General features: G+C 63.1%; 1 protein-coding gene across 4 annotated transcripts in view; it reads right to left on the bottom strand.

The window, feature by feature from the left end:
* OSBPL5 (oxysterol binding protein like 5) overlaps positions 1-21,144 on the bottom strand; it is a 65,911-nt gene that overhangs the window by 23,725 nt on the left and 21,042 nt on the right. Inside the window, exons 1-5 of one of the 4 annotated variants that reach the window (XM_065937984.1) lie at positions 16,374-16,692; positions 9,677-9,815; positions 7,365-7,447; positions 706-786; positions 353-454 (exon numbers count right to left, since the gene is read on the bottom strand). In XM_065937984.1, coding sequence (XP_065794056.1) covers positions 353-454; positions 706-786; positions 7,365-7,447; positions 9,677-9,794 — 384 coding nt within the window. In that variant the 5' untranslated portion in view covers positions 9,795-9,815; positions 16,374-16,692. Of the gene's footprint in view, positions 1-352; positions 455-705; positions 787-7,364; positions 7,448-9,676; positions 9,816-16,373; positions 16,693-21,144 lie in introns of those variants that run through there. The other 3 variants (XM_065937983.1, XM_065937986.1, XM_065937985.1) reach the window with 3 other exon arrangements.

The raw sequence follows: 21,144 nt of genomic DNA, 5'->3' as shown, positions 1-21,144 counted from the left end.
CCAGGAGGAGGCCAGGTGACCGCAGAGGTGAGGCCGGAGGGAGGCGGCCACAAGTCCGGGGATACCCGGGGCGCCCAGCGGCGGGCAGACGCAGGAAGAGCCCTCCTTCGGAGCCTTGGGACGGAGCCTGTCCCGCCAGGACCTGGATTTGGGGCTTTCGCCTCTGGACCTGGGGGTCCGTTTTGGCTGCTGTAAGCCGCCAGCTTGCGGTCCTTGGTCAGGGCCGCCCCAGGACGTGGCTACAGCCTGCCGCGGCCCCCACGCCCAGCCGTCTCCCGAGGGGCTGGTGAGCCTGCGCCGTCCCTGGGGCGGCCCCCCGAAGCAGCCGGGCCGAGGCGAGGCCTGCGCTCACCTTGAGGCTGTCGGCCATGATGACCACACTGGGGTCCGTCAGGGCGCTGAGCAGCTGCCTCGTGGCACGCTTCTTCTCCTGGCGGTAGGTCTCCTTCTGCGCCTGGGCCCAGGGCACCGCGGGGGTCAGCGGAGCAGGCCCCGGACCGGCCCTTCCCCGGGGCTCCCACCCACGGGCACCGAGCTGGGGGAGGAGGACGGTCCCGGGAGAGGGCAGGAAGCGGGGGCGTGGGGGGCTGGGGTGCCGTCCGCCCCCTCCCCTCGGCAGGCTGGAGGCGGGGGCTGGCCGCGCTGGCCCGGGCGCCCCTTCATCCAGCAAACGAGGCCCGCGGCCATCCCCGGGCCCAGGCCCACCTTGAGAGCTTCCTTCTTGCTGACCTTGGCTGTCGGGGACACACACTCCCTGTCGGACCCGTTGCACAGCCTGTACTCCGCCTGCAGGAGGGACTCGAGTTGGGGTGTGTGCAGTCCAGGAGGGGGCGGCGCTGGGGGTCCAGGAAGCAGGAGGTGGGAGTCCGCTGCCCCCCCAGCCCCACCCCGGCGCGGGGAGACGGAGGGAACAGAACAGGCAGTGAGGCAAACCTGTGGACAAGAGCTGGGGGGGCACCGTGGCGGGTGTTCGAGGTGGCCCCTTCCCTGGGCTCGTGTGTGTGCAGGGGGGACCCCTGTCCCCGGCGCCCTGACAGCAGCTGCCGGTCAGGGGGCAACACCCAGGCCCCCTCCAGCCGTCCGAGGCTGTGGGAGGGGGGAGGGCGGAGCTGCGTCCACAGATGTGGGCGTGACGGGCCCTCAGTCCTTTTACAGATTGGGAAACTGAGGCCCGGGTTGGGGCGTGGGGAGAAAACGTCAGGACTAAAGGCTGCAGATTCCTGCCTGCTTCTGTAGGGCCTGCAAGCCCAGGATGGGTTTTACCGGTTTTGGGGGGGCAGCATTTGCGGTATCTTAGTTCCTAACCAGGGATCGAACCCAGGCTGCCTGCAGTGAAAGCATGCAGTCCTAACCACTGGACCAGCATGGACGTCCCGGGTTTCACATTTTTAAGGGATTGGAGGCGGGGGGGGGGGGGGGGGGGTAGGGGGGGGAATCAAGGTGGGATGCAAAAATCACGCAATCCAGATTTCTGCATCCAACAGGGAGGCGCTTCTGGCGCCAGCCGTGCCAGTCCCTTCCACGCCGCCCGCAGCTGCGTGCGATCGAGGGGCCACATCAGGGCCCGGGGACAGAGTCCTGTGGCTGCCGAGCCAGAGCCACTCCCTCTCTGCCCCCCTGCAGAGGCGGGCCTGCCCTGCGCTCTCCGCTGGGCCGCGTGCCCCGACCCAGAGCCGCCAAGCCAGGGAGGGGGGCTCGGAGGCCAGCCGGCCCCGGCTCCCTCCCTGCACAAGGTGAGGGGCGTGGACCCCTTGGCTGCCCGTCCTCTGAGGTCGCGGCTGCCCTCGCTCACCTAGTTCTTGCCGCCACCCAGGGCGCGGGCCTGGTCGTGCTGTGTGCGCTAAGTCGCTTCAGTCGTGTCCGACTCTGTGCGACCCCGTGGTCTGCAGCCCGCCGGGCTCCTCTGTGGGATGCTCCAGGCAGGAATCCTGGAGCGGGCTGCCATGCCCTCCTCCACTCCCACCGTCGCTGGGCATCTGGCGCCCACCGAGGCTGCGGAGCCGGTGGCAGGGCTCTGACCGGAGCTGTCTAGTCGGCCAGCTGCGCCCGCGTCACCACGTGCCGGGCGAGGCCTCCGGTGCGGGGTTGGGACGGCGGCAAGGAGGGGTGAGAGCCGCGCTGGGGCCGGCGGGTGTGCGTGGCAATCACGGCAGCTCTGCCCACGCTCCCAGCCACGCCCCGCGGCACAGAGAGGCTCAGAACCTGCCCGCGGTCGCGCAGCTCCGAAGGGGGCTGGGCCCGGGGAAGCGTCACGCTGCGCGCACTCTCTGAGACCAGTCAGGGCGTTCGAGAGCCCGGGAAGCCAGGAGCGTGGTCAGCGCGCCCGGGGGACGCTGCCCCAGAAATAAGCTCTGGGCTGAGGCAGCAGCGACGGCAGCAGGCTCTGGGGGCCGGGCTGACGCTCCGGCTCCTGGGGTGCTGGGGTTCTTGTGCCTGGAACCCCACATTCCTGAGCACATGCTGTTCCCCACGCCCAATGCCCTTCCCTGCTCCTTCCTCAGGCCTCACTGAGCTGCCTCCACTGGAGGAAGACGGCCCTGAGCACCCTGCCGGCATCAGACCCCGGACACCCCACCCACCCCTGGCTGGCCCAGCATCTCCTGCTCTCCTGGCTTCGCGCACACTTGGGTATCATGCCAGGAGCTCCACTGTGGACGGCTTCCGCCCGGCGCCCCCAGCACCAGGAGCTGGGAGCCTGGGGAGTACATCGGCTGAACGCAGGCATGAACGAACACGCCCTCTGCCAGGTTCCTGCCACCTGCTTTCCACCAGATGCTGCTGGAAGGAGCTTGTTTGGAGCGACAGAGGAAGAGAAGGGGACAGAGCGGGGGCCGCGGGGCTGGGAGGAGCGGGCGGGGTGGGGTGTCCGTGCCCCGCACCCTCTGCTCCTGGGCCCTGAGAGGCCGCTGGGCCGGGTACAGCAGCCCCAGCCTGGGGCAGTGCGCGTCACTGCTCCATCCTAAGGGCCAGGCTGGGGACCCCGCCAGGCCCGCCTGCTGGCTCCTGAGGCCGCAGCACGTGTGTAGGCACAGCAGGGCGATGACCAGTACCCTCAGGGGCAGGAGACACTGCTCAGAACCATGAACGTGGGGGTCTGCCCACAAACGTGCGGCTGCGGAAAACTTTAAAAAAGTGCCCTGGGGCAACCTACAGGACCGGATGAAGCATCTGCAATCATGTGTCTAACAAAGTTCACGTCCAGATAAAGGAAGACCTCCTAACAACCCAACAAAGCGCGTGTGCGCTCACTCGTGTCCGACTCTGCGACCCGTGGACTGTAGCCCGCCAGGCTCATCTGTCCATGGGATTCTCCAGGCAGGAATCCTGGAGCAGGTTGCCATTTCCTCCTCCAGGGGATCTTCCCCACCCAGGGATCGAACCCAAGGCTCTGGTGTCTCCTGCACTGGCAGGCGGGTTCTTGACCCCTAGCGCCACCTGGGAAGCTGACAAAAGACAACAGCTGGGATGCAAAGATGGACGGAGGACTTGGAGAGAAGGTCGACGAGAAAGTGAGAAAACGCTCGTCCCCCTGGGTCCTCAGCGAAGTGCTCATCCGACCGCGGTGAGACATCGCTTCACACCCACGGGCATGGCCATGGGGACGCCGCCAAACAGAACCGAAGCCGCCCGCATCGGTGCGGGTGTGAGACGTGGGCGCCCGCCTCCCCGCCGGTGGGATTGTAGCTCGGGGCGGCCTCTGAGGAAGACCGCTCAGCACTTTCTCCAAGAGGCCAAATACAGAATCTTCTAGAAAGCCATCTTGCCACAGAATTGCCACCTGGCCCGGCAATTCCACTCTGAGGTACACGCTCAAAGAAGTGAAACAGGGACTCAGACACCTGCACGCGCGTGCTCGCGGGAGCTCTGCTGACGCGTGGACAAGCCACCCGGCTCCATCCAGCCCGTGGACTATTTCGGCCCTGACACCCGCCGCAGCCTGGACGGGGCTTGGTGGAAGCAGCCCGCCACAAAGCCCCACATGTGGCCCGGCTCCGCTGACACGCCGTGTCCAGCACAGGCAAATCCGTACACACGGGAGGCGGAGTGGCGGCTGCAGGGGATGCGAGTGGCGGAGGGGGACGCGAGGGGCCTCTCGGAGGGCCACGCTGGGGTGCCGGAGCCGTTTCCGAGCTCGACGGAGGTGGTGGCTGCACCACACTGTGGACGCAAGAAACGCCCCCGAATGGTTCACTTAAAATGGTTAACTTCATGTTATTTGAATTTTATACCCTGGAAAAAACGCATAATACATATTTACTTTTACTTTTAATTTTTTTTAAATTATGAAGTATCTAGGGCTTCCCTTGTGGCTCAGACAGTAAAGAGTCTGCCTGCAATGCAGGAGAGGCGGGTTCGATCCCTGGGTGGGGAAGATCCCCTGGAGAAGGGAATGGCCACTCACTGCAGTATTCTTGCCTGGGAAATCTCACGGACAGAGGAGCCTGGCGGGCTATAGTCCACAGGGTTGCAAAGAGCCGGACACGACTGAGCGACTAACAGTAAACTGTGAAAGTAGGGGAACACGTTTACAGGAGACTTGGAAAATAAAGAACAAGGTTCTTCATTATATTACACTATGTACAATTATTTTTCATATAATATATACTACATGTGTCTGTGCGTATATATAGGCTTCCCAGGTGGTGCAGCGCTGAAGAATCTGCCTGCAAATGCAGGAGACGTAGGTTTGATCTCTGAGTTGGGAGGACCCCGCCCCCCCAGAGGAGGAAATGGCAACCCACTCCAGTATTCTTGCCCGGGAAATCCCACGGACAGACGAGCCTGGTGGGCTGCAGCCCACGGGGGCGCAGAGGTGGGCACGACTGAATAACCGTGCACACACCCACGCACGTGTGTGTATATACATAAAGAGCTACATATTAAACATTTAATATTATATATTGTATTAATCTTACATAGAACAAAATACCTAATATTAGTACATTAAACGTGTCCATCTTAAATATGGATGACTGACCGAGTAACAAACGGTCTGTTTGTCACATGTATGTTAGAGTTTGAGTCCTTCCCGGAACCGCGCTCTCTATAACAGCCCCAAGTCTCTCTAAGGACCTGAGGGCACCCAGAGCTGTCCTTTCCTTCCTCCCACGGCCTCAGACTGTCCAGACTCGCTTGCTTTCTCTGGAGCCTGTCTCCCCTCTGGAACGTAAGCTCCAGGAGAGGGGGACTTCGTTTTATCCACAACTGCGTCCCCGGCGCCTACACGTCTTGCCCAGACAGGATGCCCGGACGTCTCCACTGAGGGAGTGAGATCTGAAATCTGAAATGAGTGCTCCTGACAGCATTTAAAGGGCTTTCCCTGGGTTTCGTGTTTGATTGGGTTGTAGAAGGAATAACCATGTTTTCACTGTTTTTATGAAATAAACCTGTATCTAAAATAATGACTGTGCCCATTGACAGATGATTGGAGAAACGAAGCATAGTCCAACCACACGATGGAACATTACTTGGCCATTAAAAGGAAGAGGATTCTGACACAGCTACAACCTGGATGAGACTTGAGGACACGATGCTCAGTGAAATAAGCCAGACTCAAAGAAGGCAGTCACAAATCCGCTGGGATTCCACCCACATGAGGTCCCTAAAGTTGTCACGCTCACAGTGACAGAGATGGGGGGGTGGGGAGCGAGTGTTGGGTGGGGTCAGGGCGTCTGCCTGCTAAGATGCTAAGGTTCAGACGAGATCGGGCGCGTTCAGGGTGGTATGGCCGTAGACAAGATGCTAAGGTTCTCAGGATGGATGGTGGTGACGGCATAGCACCCTGCGGCTATACTTAAGGCCATGGAACTGTGCGCTTAGACACAGTTAGCACGGTATGTTTCGTTACATGCATTTCACCGTAATCAAGACAGGTTTTTAAATTAAACTCCATGCGAATGCAGGCATTCCCACTGTGCTCCTGGCAGCTGGCAGCCCTGGAGTCTGAGGTGGGGGACGCTGGCTGTGGGGGGCACCCACGAAAGGCCTGGCTTCTTCCTCATTGGAGGTGGACACCGGGAGACCCCGAGACCACCACTAACTCCTTGTCTGACAGAGCAGGGCGTGGGGTCCCAGAGGAGCCAGGCTGCAGTCACTGGGTCCCACGGGTGGCCAGAGTGGGAAGAACTGGCCCGAGTGCACCCAGCCCCACAGCCAGAACTGGGGCCTCCAATCCAGGGGCCACGCTCCCTTGACCTGAGACCCTCTGGGGGCAGGAAGCGCATCTCTAAAGCCCCACACCTGTGCCCGGGCCCCACACCCTCCCTGGATCAAAGCTTCTGCCTGGAGGGGTACGGCTGGGCCCCAGCTGAGAGGCGCTGGGCTGGGGAGCATGTGTGGTGTGTGTGCGTATGTCCGTGTGTATGTGTTTATCTGTGCGTAGTATATGTATCTGTATGTGTGTATCTGTGTGTGCAGGTATGTCTCTGTGCACATATGTGTGTGTATGTTTATCTGTGCACAGTACACGTATCTGTATGTGTATCTGTGTATGTGTGTGTCTGTGTGTATCTGTTTATTTGTGGGCAGTATATGTTTTTCTATGTATATGCATCTCTGTGTATCTGTGTGTTTATGTTTATCTGTGCATAGTGTATGTATCTGTGTGTATCTGTGTGTGTGGATGAATATCTGTGCGTGTCTCTGTGTATATATTTATCTACGTGTAGTATATGTATCTGTATATATGTGCATCTGTGTGCATCTGTGTGTGGAGGCATATTTGTGTGTATATTTGTGTGTACACGTTTATCTGTGCATAGTATATGTATCTGTATGTGTGCATCTGCGTGTATGGGTGTGTACACGTTTATCTGTGCATAGTATATGTATCTGTATGTATGTGCATCTGTGTGCATCTGTGTGTATGTGTGTGGAGGCATATCTGTGTGTGTGTCTGTGTGTACATGTTTATTTGTGTATAGTATATGTATCTGTGTGCATGTGCATCTGTGTGTATCTGTGTGTGTGTGTTTCTCCATGTGTGTGCACATGTGTGTGCTTTTCCAGATCATGGCAAGGCCCCGAGAGGGTGCCGGGGGAAGGCATGGTGCAGGCAAAGCCAGAGGGAGGAAGTGCTGAGCCCTGGGCGGGCTCCTGACAACAGTAGGCCCGCGGTCCTCTGGCGCCGTGACTCTCTGTCCCCAAGGCCTCTCGGGGCCCCGTCTCCCGGCCTGTGTCACTCCAGGAAGGCAACTTGGAGAACGCAGCTCACACGCTGGGACTCCGGCTCCAGGAGCCTCCGTGATTTGGAGCGGAGAGTGGGGGTGGCGGCTGGGCCGGGCGCCTGCTGCCCCTCCCTCGGGCACCTCCTGCCGCCCCGGGCAGGCCCCCTGTCCCGGGCCCCCCCACAGCCGGGCTCTTACCGGTGGCACCTTCGTGGCAGAGCCTGGGGTCGGCGGCCCTTCATCCCGGGGCTGTGACGGGCCGTGGGGCTCCATGTCCTTCCCTGCAAGACAGTGGCCGGCGTGAGGCCCGGGGCAGGGCTGCCCCGCGCACAGCAGGCGAGGCTCGGGCGCCAACGGCCTGGGCGGGGCAGGAAGCCAACCCGGGCGGCGGGTGAGGAACCAGAGATCTGATCAACACCAGCCAGCCACACGGGGCGGGGGGTTCACTGTAGGGAGGGGGGTCACCAATGGGAGGGGAGTCACTTCAGGGAGGGCTGTCACCTCTGGGAGCAGATGTCACCGCTGGGAGGGGAGTCAGTTCAGGGAGGGGGGTCAGTGCATGGAGGCGTCACTGCTGGATGGGAGTCCGGGCACCAGGGTGGCCTGGCCCTCAGGGTTCTGCATGGCAGGCCCCCAGTTTGCAGGTCCAGGGCACCCAGACTACACCTGACCAGTCCTCCAGCTGGAACCCCACCGCCGCCAGTGCCGGACTCTCGGAGGGTGTGGGTGGACGCTGTCCCCGCGCCCCTTCCCAGCAGCTGTCCTCTCCGGGTGACTGAGGGGTGGGAGAGGGGCCTGAGGCGCCCGGACTCGATCCTGGGGTAGGTGACTGCCCCAGCCTCAGCTCGTTTCTAAAGCCCAGGTTCACGGGCAGAAAGTAGCGGGCAACGGTCTCTGAGGCCACTCCCGCCCGCTTCCTGCAGTTGGTGGCTGATCGCCCGGTCCCTGCGCGGGAGCAGACGTGGCGATGACCGGGAGAACCACACTGACCGGGAGGCGAGGGGAGGGCCCACAGAGGGCAGTGTCTGCAGAGCCCCTTCCCCGGGGCCCTGGCCCGAGAGCCACGCTCTGCAGAAAAGCCAGCGTGGAGATCGGGGACGGTGAACCCGTCCTGCAGCCAGGCGCGCTGGGGCAGCGAGGTCAGCAAGGAGCACGCGCCCCTGCGCTCGGCCCTGCGTCCCCTCCCTGACCACAGCCCGGGGCTGGCTGCTGACGGGGGGCCCCCTCCACGCCCCAGGGCACTGCCATCCCGGCGCACTGCATTCAGGAGCTGTCGTGGGGGGGCCCGGCCTGGGGCCGTCAGGGGGCAGCCTCCCAGAGCGGGTGCCACCACCTGGGCTGGGTGGACGTAGGGGCCCCGCGGGAGTAGGGTGAGGGCCGCGCGGCAGTCAGAGGCTGGCACCGGCTCCCCTCCCTGCCCGTGCACGCCCGCCTCCTCGCCCTGCCCCCTGAGCCTGCCACCCAGGCCTGTGCCCTGGAGATCCAAGCCTCCCGCCTCCCCTGCGCCCTCGGGGCCAGACTGTAGCAGCAGGGAGTGAGTTTGGGGTTTACTTCCCTGGGCGCCCCTCACAGGCTGTGAACTTGGACAAAGCAGCCTGTTTCCCCATGTATTTGATGACACTTTGGGTGGGTGGTCCTGGAAGCCCCTCAGGTCCTGATGGCGTGTCGGCTTGACACTCTCCTGGCTTCCTCCAGGGGCCGGAGGGGCTGGGGCCCCTTCTCGGCTCCAAAGCAGGTGATGGGAGCAGCGTGGGCAGGCGGCAGGAGGCCAGGCCGGGCAGTGGAGGGGGCCCCTCTCCTACCCCCTCGGGACCACCAGAAGGACGCGCTGGGCTCTCTGGGGGTGGTGGTCACAGACGCGGCAGAGAGGGCTCAGCTCAGCCTGCCAGGGGCAGGGCGAACGTGGGGCATCAGGGGGTGGGGTGGGGGTTAGTGCCTGGAGCTGTGAGAGCGCCGGCAGGCACAGGTGACCCGCGTGCTGCGTGCCCAGCACTTTATCCCCAAGCACAACAGCAGCGGGTCTGAACCGTCCCCACTCAGGGCCTGGCACTCCGCTGCAGCTAGCGCAGGTCCTAATATTCCCCCATTTTACAGATGAGGAAACCGAGGCTCTGCCGCTGGACCAGGGTCCCCCAGCCTGAGGGCGGGGGCTGCGGTCAGGCTGCCTGGACCACTGCACCGTGCTGCCTCTGCAGGGACAAGGATCTGCCTCCAGGCTTAGACTGGGGAGCCTCCTGCTCGACCTCCATGGCCAAGGGGGTGAAACCTGGACCCCCGGGTCACGGGGCTCTCCGGCCCTATGAGCCTTCTGTTCATTAACCCCACGTGGTGGACGCCCCCTTCGCTGACCAGGACAGAACAGAGAGGGTGAGGGACATGTCTGAGGTCACACAGTCCGGGAGAACCCCCGCCCCTCCCGCAGCCCCGAGGTAAGCGGGTCCCCCCCGTGGACACTGACCACCGCCCCTCCTGCGGCCCCCCGGTGAGCGGGTCACCCCGGGGACACTGACCTGGACCCACGTCGAGCTCATGCTCTCCACCCACGAGCAGGTTCCGGCTGAGCTTCTGGGGGGTGGATGAGGGCGGACACAGCGAGAAGCGCCGTCGCAGAAAGGCCTCCTCCTTCATGGCGTGGGCGCAGGGCGGCTTCTGGAAGGAAGGAGGGGTCACACCTCACGCTGAGGCCGGGGCAGCCTGGGGCCTGGAGGCTGCAGGCGTCCTCCACCTGCCCGGCAAGGGGACCAGAGACACGCCAGAGTCAGGGGTCCCATCGTACAGTCAGGTCCAAAACGGGACACGGAGGGCCCGAGGGGCCTGCCAGGCGGTCAGCCAGGAAGGCCGCATGACCGAGTGCAGGCTTTCCAGGGTCCGAATCGGAAGCCAGGCCCCGACCAGCCAGTTTGGCCATCACAGGTTTGGCAGGACCGTCTGCCCTCCACCCAAGAGCTGGCGCTAAAGCGGCCCTGTCGGACCTTGGACACGGAGAAGCAGAGTAGACGTGGGCCATCCGCTGTCCCCTCCCCGGGGATGGAGCTACGCATGGGGGATCGGCGTTGATGCACACGGGGAGGGCGGAGCGCTGCCGGAGAGGGGGCCGCAGGCGGGCGAGACAGGCGGCCCAGAGCGCCAGGGGCCACGGCGCGGGCTGGGGCTGGCCTCGACCCCGGCCTGCCCCGCCCACCTAAGGACGCGTGAGACCCCTCCCCGCCCTCCCCTACTTCGGCTCCTCGGCTGGGTTTGTGACACCTGCACCCAAACCGCCTGGAGAGAAAGTGCAGGTGAGCTTAGGGCGAGGTCGGCCCGAGTCAACTCCCTGTTTCGCAGCGCTGCCCGAACCCGCCTCCCAGCCCGGGAAAGCGGCGGCAGCCGGGGAAAGCCCTGGGCTGCCCGCCACGCCCCCCGGGCCCGGCGGCCACGCCCCCCGGGCCAGCGGTCACGCCCCCGGGCCCGGCGGCCACGCCCTCCAGGCTCCGGCGGCCACGCCCCCGGGTCCGGCGGCCACGCCCTCCCGGGCCCGGCGGCCACGCCCCCCCGGGCCCGCCTGCCTCTCGCCCCCGCCCCTCGCAGCCCCACCCTGAACAGGGCGGGGGCCAGCCTTCCACAGTGGACGGCAGCCCGTTTTACAGAAGAGAAAATCGCGGTCCCCAGAGCCCTGTGGTCGCAGCGGGCAGATGCTGGCAGAGCGGGGACTCGGCCCCGATGCTGCGCTCTGTCCTCTCCCTGAGGACGTGCTGCACAGAAGCTGGCTGACCAACCTCTCTTCCAAGCCTGGGGGTGCCCCCTGCCGCCTCCCCGGGTGGGCTGAGGCTTCCTGCCAAGCCCAGGACAAAGGCCCCGCTCTCTCCCACAGCCCTGGGCCTTCCTGGGCTGGGAGCAGGAGAGAGCAGCCTTTCGTGCTGGGACAGTGGGTGCCTGGGTGGGGCTTCAGGAGGGGCAGGGTAGCCCAGGCTCCATCCGCAGCCCCAGGACCTTCTCTGTGCTTCCCGCGCAGGGATCCTGGGGGCCCCCGAGGTGCAGCTGGGCCTAGTGCTCCCACCCCCACCCCACCCCGACCCCTCACCACTGCGGTGTCACCTGGCCAAGCTGGTCACCTGCACTGTTTTACAGATGGGGAAACTGGTTTCAGAGAGATTGGGTTTGTTTTTTTTTTTTGAGAATCATCTCAAACCTGGCTCCTGAGTTCCCAACCCCCCATCGGTTCAGCGTCTTCTAGCAAACCCACTGCCGGGGAAGGGCGTGGGGTGGGCGTCTGGGGTCCAGCCCCTGCTGGTCGGAGTCCCGGTGGACACTCACTGCTTGCCCAGGTGCGTCTCAGGCCAGGGAGCCAGCATCTGAGAGGCGGCCCTGCCTCCCCACTCCTGCAGTTGAGCTCTCGCAAGCACTGGGCTGGCAGCCAAAGTGAGCCAGACGCGCTTCTGCCCGGGGGCCCCAGGGTGTACGATGAGGGATGACACGGGTAGGCTGCCCTCACCGGGAGTCTCACGTCTCTCAGGGGCTGAGTCTTGCAAACTTGGGGCGGGCAGAGGGGCTCCTGCCCTCAGCTCCCAGATCTGGTCACGGGCCCCGGCTCCACCGGGGTGGGGGGGAGGGCACAGGGGCCCCTGGCTGCCTTTCTCCTCAGGTCCTACCGCATGTCTTCCCCTGGCACAGATAACAACCGGGGACCTGTGGTTTCTTTGGTCTGGGAGCCCCCCATCTGCTCGGCCACTCCATCTTCCCTCCCACCTTCGCTCTCTCCCTTACACCCACCCAATATTCCACACATCCATCCAGCCACCTTCCCACCTGCCTACCTGTCCATCCATTTAACCAACTTCCTAACCACCCATTTATCCAATCACCTGTCCATCCATCCATCCATCCATCCATCCACCCATCCATCCATCCACCCATCCATCCAATCTCTCCCCGCCCCACCTCCTTGAATCTCTCTAGACAGCCAGTGAGCAGCCTCATTTCCTTTCTTCCCTTCTTCCCTACTTGTCCAATAATCAGACACATCAGAGGTGATATCGTGGCTGAACTGCTGGCCCAGAGCAGACACCCTCAATCCGAGGGCAGTGCCGGGACGCACCTGTGGATACCCGTTCTGTGTCCTGACTTCCCAGACCAGGCGCGGGCCCCCGCGGACCCCCTCTGACCTGCTCGGACAGTGGGGGTGGCTCCTCTGCAGCCAGGCCTCAGGGGCTGCGCAGAACCCACCCCTGGCTGCCGTCCATGGTCTCCTTTAAGGCCGTGGAGGCAGAGACGCTGCCCTGTTCACTCCAGAGGGACATCCAGGCCCGCTCTCCCCAGGGCTACGCCCTGCCTTCGGAACACAGTCCGGCCTCTGTCTCCTGGCCCCTGTTTTCCAGGCCGTCAGGTCCCCGGCCCGCCCCTCCCACCTCATTCCCTGCGGGCTCCGTCACCCACGCTGCCGCAGCCACATTGGCCCCCTTTATGCGCCTCACACATGCCCGTGCCGGCCGGGGCCTCTGCTCGGACGCCGCCCCACCTCACCCACATCTCTGTCCGTCCGGGTCACCGGGTCCTTCTCGAATTCCACCCTCCGATCAAATGTCACCTCCCAGAAGGCTGCCACCCGCCCCGTCTCACACGACGCCACGTCCCCGCGGCGCAGTCCAGGTCGCTGCAGAGTCACTCCGCGTTCCTTCCTCTGGATTAGCTCTCCTCCCCCAGAGGACGCAGCTCCAGGGAGGGGACAGCGCTGTCCCTCCTGTCCGCGGTGTCTCTGCACAGCCAGGCCCAGGGGCTGGCAGGGGGCGTGAGGCCTCGGTGGGGGCGGGGGGCTGGGGTGAAGGAAGGCAGCCCAGTCGCCCCTGGGCTTAGAGCCTCCTCCTCCTCCGTGGGTCTGGGGGGGGACCTCAGAGAGGCGGTCAGAGTCGGCCTGGGGCCCATTTCCACGGCAACCCTGGTAAGGCTCCTCCTGCCACGCCTGGTGCAGCTGAAGGATGAGGCCCTGCCCTCCAGGCACCGACCAGGTCTGCAGGCCCTTGGAGGCTCCCAGCCGGGAGGATCGCCGGCCTGATGCTGGGCTGACCGAGCCCTGGGCTGCGGGTCCTCTCGTCCCGGGGAAAGCTGAAGGCTCACAGTGCTGGGAGGGGAGACCCCTATGGGAGCCAGTCCGTGAGGATGGCGGGAAGGAAGAACAGATGGGTGAGGAAACAGACTTCCCAGCTGAGCCAGCGGGAGCCAGGACCGCGCCTGCAGTGGGCAGCCCTCTTCCTCTGTCCTGGCCTGGGCGCCAGCTGCCCAAGCACTCAGGGCACTCTCTCTGGGGGGCACTCTCTCTGGAGGGCACTCTCTCTCTGAGCCCGCCGTGGACGCTTGGAGCCTCGATTCCTCCCACCTGGGCTGTCAGAGGCCGCCGTGCGCCTTCCTCTCGTTGGCCTCTCTGGCCTCTGATGGCCGGGCTGAGCCCTGTGATAGTAACGGCCTCCCGTTGCCCCTGGTCACTGGGACGACGCTCCTCAGCTGGCCCTTGGTGGACGGCGCCCGATCCTTCCCCTGCGGCCGTGAAGGAGGCCGATCCCACCATCCGGCTGTGGCTTCGTCTGGCGCTTACGATCACGGAGTCCAGGGGCCTGAGCGGACACTGTGGGGCCTGGAGGGACGGCGCCCAGCACAGCCCGTGTGTGGGGCCCTGATACCCCAGTGAGGAGCCTCGGGCGTTTCTGCAAGGGGAGCCCAGCCCAGAGACCCCAGAGCCCCCAAGGGGGGGCTCACCGTGGAGGCCGGAGGCGGTGGGGAGGGGGGCCCCGTGTGTCCGTGGCCCGGGACGGCCCATCCCCGCGGAGCACAGAGGAGGGGGTCTGCAGATCAAGAGCCCCCAGGGAAGCTACTGCTGCTGCCCCGCTCGGACCCACAGCCTGGGAGGGCACGAGCCGCAGAGCTGGGGGCGCAGGTGTGGCCGGCTTCTGCCCCACCTCTGCAACGGGTGGAGGGGGCCCCACCCAGCAGGCAGGACCCCCAGTCCTGGGGGTGCAGGTGGGGGACAGTGAGGGGAGCCCGGGAGGGGAGGCAGCCCTGACTCCTGGCTCGGCCCCCTCCCCCGCCGTGGTCTGAGCAGACCCTCAGTTCCGTGTTCCACCCGGGGCGGGAAAGCGCCCCAGCGTCGGGGGCAGCTGGGTCCCACGCGGTGCCAGCCCAGAGACAGACTACAGGTCAGGCTCTGAGCTGCCTGGACAGCCCCGTGTCTCCGAGCGCCAGCACCGGCTCGGGCACCTGGCAGGTGACAAGCTCTCTGTCTTGAGTCAAGGCCGAGTGGCCAACAGCAAGGCCAGGAGAGGGCCCAGAGTCCACAGAGTCCACCTGGGGGCCCACACACTGCCTGCCCCGACCCGCTGGAAGCTGCCTTCCGAGCAGTTCTGTGCCTCTAAACGCTGTCCCCTCCCTCACCCCGACGCCCACCTTCCAGCCAGAACAATGCGATCCTTATGAAGAAAGGTCACTGGAGCGTTAGCGGCTGCACCGGCAGGATGCGCGGTCTGCTTCTCCAGGGCTGGAATCCGCTGGGCCACGGTGGACTGGGGAGGTGGGAAGGGCTGAGGCTCTGAGAAGGAATCCCACAGAACCCCCGGCTTGCTCCACATCCCGCTTGGCGGCATGGAAGTGGGGGGCATCCCACCTTGCCTGCAATGTCTGCGTGGCCTCCGTTAGGTCCCTATTTGTGACAGGGTGTTGCTCTGAACAGAGGTGATGAAGTCCCCTGCAGAGGCTGATGGGCCAACCCAGGGTGCCCGCTCCCTCCTGCCCACAGCTGCCTGGTTAGCATTCCCACCGCTGGCCCAGGGTCACGCCAGCCCAGCTATGCTGGCAGAGGCAGGGGAGGTGTTCCTGGGCAGTGGAGAGGCGGCTGGAGCCGCTGGGGGCTCCCCATGAACCGGTGGAGGAGGGAGAAGCAGGCACGTACAGTCAGGTCCCCACACCACCAACGTGCCCGCGTTCACAGTACACCCACTTCTGCTTGAACTGAATGATTATGAAAGGCAAGGGGCGAAATGCCCCCAAATCACAGATGAGCTCAAGGATGGAGCCTGCCTGCACGGCTCTCTGTCTGCACACCCAACGGAGGGTCAGCAGATCCCAGGGAAGGCCGGCAGTCGTCAGGGAAAGGACCCCGGCCGCCGTGTCCACACCACACATCTGCCTTCCAGAAACTTGCTGGGGCCCCGAGGCTGGTGACCATGGGGTCCCTGCCGAGAGGAGCCTCATGAAGTTTCAGAAACACAGCCCGCCTACTGTCCCCCAGCTGGTACCAGCATCTGGGGCTCAAACTGGGCAGCTTGGGCAGCCCCACGGGAACGCAGGCAACCCAATGCAGCAGATCAGTGGTCGGAACTCTGGGCCCAGGGTTCCTGCAGGCCCCGTGCTGCGGACAGGCCCTCCAAGGGCCCTGGGCCCTTTCACATGCGCTGCCCCACGCGATGCAATAATCATGGCACCTGAGGGATGAAGGGGAGTGGATCTCATGACCCGATTTTAAAGACGCAGAAACCAAGGTCCCAGGAGGGGAAAGCGCCATGTGAAGTCCGAGGGCTCGGACCGGGCCGAGGTTCCCTCAAGGCGGCACAGCTTCAAGCCCCCGACCCCCTGTACCTCGGAGATGGCTGAGGGCAGGGATAGAAAGGAGGCGGGCAGGCAGGATCCCGAGGCACGGGATGGGAGCCCAGCCTACCCCAGGGAGACGTTTCCCGGACAGGACGCCTCGGAGCGGCTGGGCCCCGGGGAGAGGGCCGGAAGTGGCCTGCCCTGCTGAAGGGTCGGCAGGGCCTTGCCTGAGTGTTCCCGGCTGGCGCCGGGTCCCGTGGCCATGGGCAGGGCCGGGCCCTGGCACCCGCCCACCTGGCCTCCTAACTGACGCCAGGCCAACTGGCACAGCCAGCGCCGTCCATGTGCACGTCCTCTGTCATAGAGCCGTCCCGCCCAGTTCTAGAGGGTGGGGGCCACCCTGGCCTGCTCCGACGTGGTCCCCGCTGCAGGCCCGATCCCAGCCTGTCCCGCCCCGACTCTGCCTGCCGATCCCACTGAGAGCTTGGTTTTCAGATGCAAACTGCATCCTGGGGATGGGGCTCTGGGGTCGGGTGGAGACAGCCAAGGGCAGGAGACCGGGCCGAGGTCTGGACCGGCCCACTCTCAGTCCAGCATCGGAAGCAGCAGGTGGACGCGGGCCCCCGTGTGACCTCATGCCTGAGTCTGGCTGCTGACCTGAAGTGCTGGACGGAACCAGAGTGACCGTGAACGCCACTGCGGCCATGGAACAGGAACGTGAGTCAGACGCACACACGTGGGCCATAGCCGGCTCCTCAGCTCCTCAGCTGGTCTGCACGACGGCCCTGGGGATCCGGGCAGGTGGACGCCATGCGGTAATTATGCTCCAGTTTTTTCCCAGAACCAGCCACAGCCATGCTGCAGGCAGAAGGACTCTGCACAACGTGCAGGAAAACTGGGCACCGGATCTTGACGAACCCCCTTCCCTGCCTCCCACGCGCCATCGGACGTGCAGCCCAGCATGCAGCTGCCCCCTTTCTATTTGGTGTCAACACCCGGAGGGCAGAGACAGAGAAGCATGACACAGGGCTGGGTTAAGATAACTGAGCTTATGCCAAGAACCAACTATGTACTTCCTTTGTGGCTCAGCTGGTAAAGAATCCGCCTGCAATGCGGGAGACCTGGGCTCGATCCCTGGGTTGGGGAAGATCCCCCAGAGAAGGGAAAGACTACCCACTCCAGTATTCTGACCTGGAGAATTCCATGGACTGGACTGTATAGTTAGTCCACGAGGTCACTAAGAGTCGGACACAACTGAGCGACTTTCACCTTCACTGTGCTAAGAACCAGCTATGTGCGACACATACCATAACTCACAGAAAACAAGCCTACGGTTACCAGAGGGGAAGTGGGGAGGGAGGAATGAGAAGTTCGGGAGTAACAGATAGAAACTACTAAATATAAAGCAAATAAACAAGGACCTACTTGAAGCACAGAGAACTATGCTCGGTATCTTAGAGTAAGCTATGATGCAAAAGAAGCTGTAGAAGAACATATGTAGATGCATGACAATCATTTTGATGTACCTCTGAAACTAACACAACATTGTAAATCAACTGTATTTCTAGTTTTAAAATGCTGAAATTAAAAAAAAAAAAAAACCCACACTACAGAAGCCACTTTTTGCCTTTAAGAATGTGAGAGCACCAAAGAATTGATGCTTTTGAACCGTGGTGCTAGAGAAGACTCTTGAGAGTCTGTTGAGCAGCAAGGAGATGAAACCAGTCCATCCTAAAGGAAATCAATCCTGACTATTCATTGGAAAGACTGATGGTGAAGCTGAAGCTCCAATATTCTGGCCACCCGATGCGAAGAACTGACTCACTGGCAAAGACCCTGATGCTGAGAAAGATTGAAGGCAAGAGGAGAAGGGGATGACAGAGGATGAGATGGTTGGATGGCATCACCGACTCAATGGACATGAATTTGAGCAAGCTCCAGGAGATGGTGAAGGACAAGGAAGCCTGGCGTGCTGCCGTCCATGGGGTCACAAAGAGTCAGACACGACTGAGTGACTTAACAACAATGTAGAAGCCACATGTCCAAGGGCACCCATTTAAAATACAATCCTGTGGCCTCCTCTTTAATGCCCAGCTGGCTTTGGACTCCATAAAACCCCTCCCTGGCTTTGTCCGGGTTGGGGTGAAGCCTCCTCTCCCAGCTGTGCCCCCCGAATCTCTCCTCTTCAGGGAACGAGGCTCCACATCCGAGACTGGAGCCCCCTGTCTGCCCTGGACGCAGCTGCTGGCTGGAGGGCCGTGCCCTCAGCGCCTCGAGGCTGGAGGGGAGACAGAGCCTCACTCGGATAACCACCTCCTGGGTCCCTGAAGAGCCCTGGTCCCACCCCTGTGCTTACGGGGGCGGCACCAGCATCCTCTGAGGCCTTCAGGTGGGCGGTCCCCCCATCACTGGGAGCCCCGGGGGACTCACTAAGCAGGAAGCTGCGGTCCATGTCATGACTGCTCCCAGCAAGGACGGACATTGCTCTGGGGACCCAAGTTCCGGAGGGCGATACCCCTGGGCTTCCTGCTCCCCTGGGATCGGCCGGCGCCTGCTTCCTCCAGGACATTCTGCACCAGGTGTGGACCCCTGACACCCTCCTGCCCAGCTCCATGGCCCCTCACCGTGGGGCTTCCCGTAGCCCAGTCTACCTAGCCTTGGGGTGCAGGGCTCACCGAGGTTTCCAGGAGGCGGATTTTGGGGGGTTTTGCCACAACTTGAGTGCAAGAAGAGGACAGGAGGGGACCTGACTTCTTGGGGCAAATCTCTGTGCAAATTGAAAACTCCCTCTTGCTGGACAGACCTAATCCCCCACAGCGGCAGCCCCCGCAGGACACACATACCCCTGCATAGCCCCCTGCCCTGTACCAGAGGAGCCGGCGGGGGGGTAGCAGGCACCATGCCCCTCCTCCCCTCCTGTCTGCCTGCCGCCCCCTGCAGGGGCTGGCAGGATGCTAGCTCTTAGAAGCAACAAAGACCCCAAGCTCCAGTACTGCACTTCCTTGCCTTCTCCCCACTTTACAGATGCAGTAACTGAGGCCCCGAGGGTGAGCTGGCTCGCCCAGGACCATGTGGCCGGTTGGCACCAACCCCGACTCCCAGGTCACCTGGGGCAGGCGTGCTGGGCCCCCCGGGGGTCAGCCCACCGTGGCGGAGCTGCCCTGACAGCCACGAGAGGAACTCTGGAGAATGTTTACGAGGCTGTGGTCTGTGTGGCAGGGAAGCCCACGGCCTCCTGCACCCCGCCTGCAAGAGCCACGGACCCTCTGGGTGGGCGGGCCACCCTTCTCGCCTCCGCTCCTGGGCTGGGGTGGCCGCTCCTGCCGCCCCTCCGCAGCCGGATCCGTGAGCACCTGCTGTGTGCTGTCCGCGGCCCTGGTTCTCCCACAGCCCAGGGGCTGTCTGCATTTCAGCGGGGAGCCCACAGGCTCTTCGTGCATGGCTCCTGGCCCCCACCCAGCCTCTGGTTCAAGGCCTTACTCACTGCTGACCGTCTGGGCAGGAACGGGAGCCCTGCCTTCCAGGCCCGTTTGGGATAACCGAGGGGGCAGCCCCTGGGGACCCCACGTCAGGCTGCGGGCCGCCCAGTCACAGCTCCACCTGTCTGTCCCCGTGGTTTCTGGGGAAACTGGTTCTGTCGGCTGCGTGGAGAAGGAGGCCCCCGAGTCGGGCGGGACCAGGCTGGAACTGGGCTGAGGGCCCCCCAGGTCCTGGCGAGGTAGGGGCGGTCCAGGAAGCTGACCTGACATCTCTGGGGTGTGGCCCCCACCGCTGCAGGCCCTCCAGTCTCACCTCCAGCCCCTTCGCTCACCGGACCGCCCAGCGGACCCCACCGTCTGGCCCCAAGCAAACTCCACTCGAAGGCACCCAGCTTCCTGGGGCCAACGTGTCAGTGTGACATCGCCCTGAGCCACAAGACATGGTGGCGGGCACGCCAAGGGCCCCCAGTGAGACCAAAAGAAAAAACGAGAAAGAAGTGAAAACCTACGTCTACAAGCAGTGTGTGCACACACACATCCACGGCGACCAAGACGTGGAGGCAGCCCAGACGTCCATCAGCTGGTCCACGGCTAACCCAGCTGTGGTCCACCCACACTATGGAGAGTTCGTGGACACGGAAAGGGATGGAGTGCTGAGCTGTCCCATTAAGAGGAACCACCAAGAAGGCCCGATGCAGAAGCGATGATGGATGCTACTTCTTTTAAAAAGAAAAAAAAAACAACTCAAATTTTCAAGATTTCCATCGATCACAATCACTGGGCCCAGCCTCTGGCCAATCTCAAGCTCCGGGGCATGGACCCACAGCCCCCTCACCAGGCCTGTGGTCTGCAGACCCGACCAGTTCTCCAGACACAAAGCGGCGGCCACCCAGGTCAAGTCCCACCACCGTGCCTTGTCCAGTGGAGGACAAGAAGTGTTAGTCACTCAGCCGTGTCTGACTCTTTGCAACTCATGGACTGTAGCCCACCAGGCTCTTCTGTCCATGGGATTCTCCAGGCAAGAATACTGGAGTGTGTACCCATTCCCTTCTCCGGGGGATCTTCCCAACCCAGGGATCAAATCTGGGTCTCCTGCACTGCAGGCAGATTCTTTATCATCTGAGCCCCCAGCGAGGTTCGGGGAAAAGGTCCTGAGACCCCTGACAACCCCCACTGGGGCTGAGAAATGCCCCCCACCCCACCCAGGGGAGGAGGCAGCACAGGGCTTGTCCTCCAGGTTCCGAGACCTAAATCTGGGTCTGTCCCTGAAACACTGGTCACACCATGAAATGACAAGTTCTAAGGCGTGCAGGTGCCTCGTGAGCAGCAAGTGACAGCTAAAAATGAGAGCAAGAGCGATGGGGGATGCAGTGACCGCTTGGAAGCCGACTCTGGGTCAAACATGTCCCTCTGGTTGGGGGTGAGCTTTACGGATACCTGCTTGTCAGGGTCTCAAGGGGCAGCCTCAACCCAGACCCCTCGGGCAGCGCCTTCCGGTCTCAGGAGGGGTCAGACCCCGGATTATCTGATGTGTGGGGGAGCCCACGTGCTGAGACCACAGGGCCACCCCCTCCAGGCTGTCCCTTCTGATGGGGGTGGGAGGTTTGACAATCCCCCTCCCCCAGGCAGTGAAGGTCAGTGGGAGGAGACAGAGGCCTGCTGGCTGTACTCAGCAGGGCCTGACCCAGAGGGCCTTCCTCCTTCTGCAGGCTGGGAGCCACAGCAGCCAGGGTCCCTGTCCACCGCTGACCGTAGAGATGGCCGGACACAGTGGTGGCTTCACTGCATCCTGAGGCTTTTGTGGGAGAACTGACAAGTTTCCTCCAAGAGGGGCTGTATTGGAGTCCTGGGGCGGCTGCAACAGAGGACCTCATGTGGGCAGTTGAAACTCAGAAACAGATTCTCTCCCAGGGTCTGAAATCAAGGAGCGGGCAGGGCTGCGTCCTCGG

The sequence above is a fragment of the Muntiacus reevesi genome, chromosome 5 (assembly GCF_963930625.1).
Source record: "Muntiacus reevesi chromosome 5, mMunRee1.1, whole genome shotgun sequence".
In the NCBI taxonomy this organism is placed as follows: domain Eukaryota; kingdom Metazoa; phylum Chordata; class Mammalia; order Artiodactyla; family Cervidae; genus Muntiacus; species Muntiacus reevesi.
The sequence above is the reverse complement of the archived record's forward strand: the minus strand, read 5'-3'. Positions and strand labels throughout refer to the sequence as shown.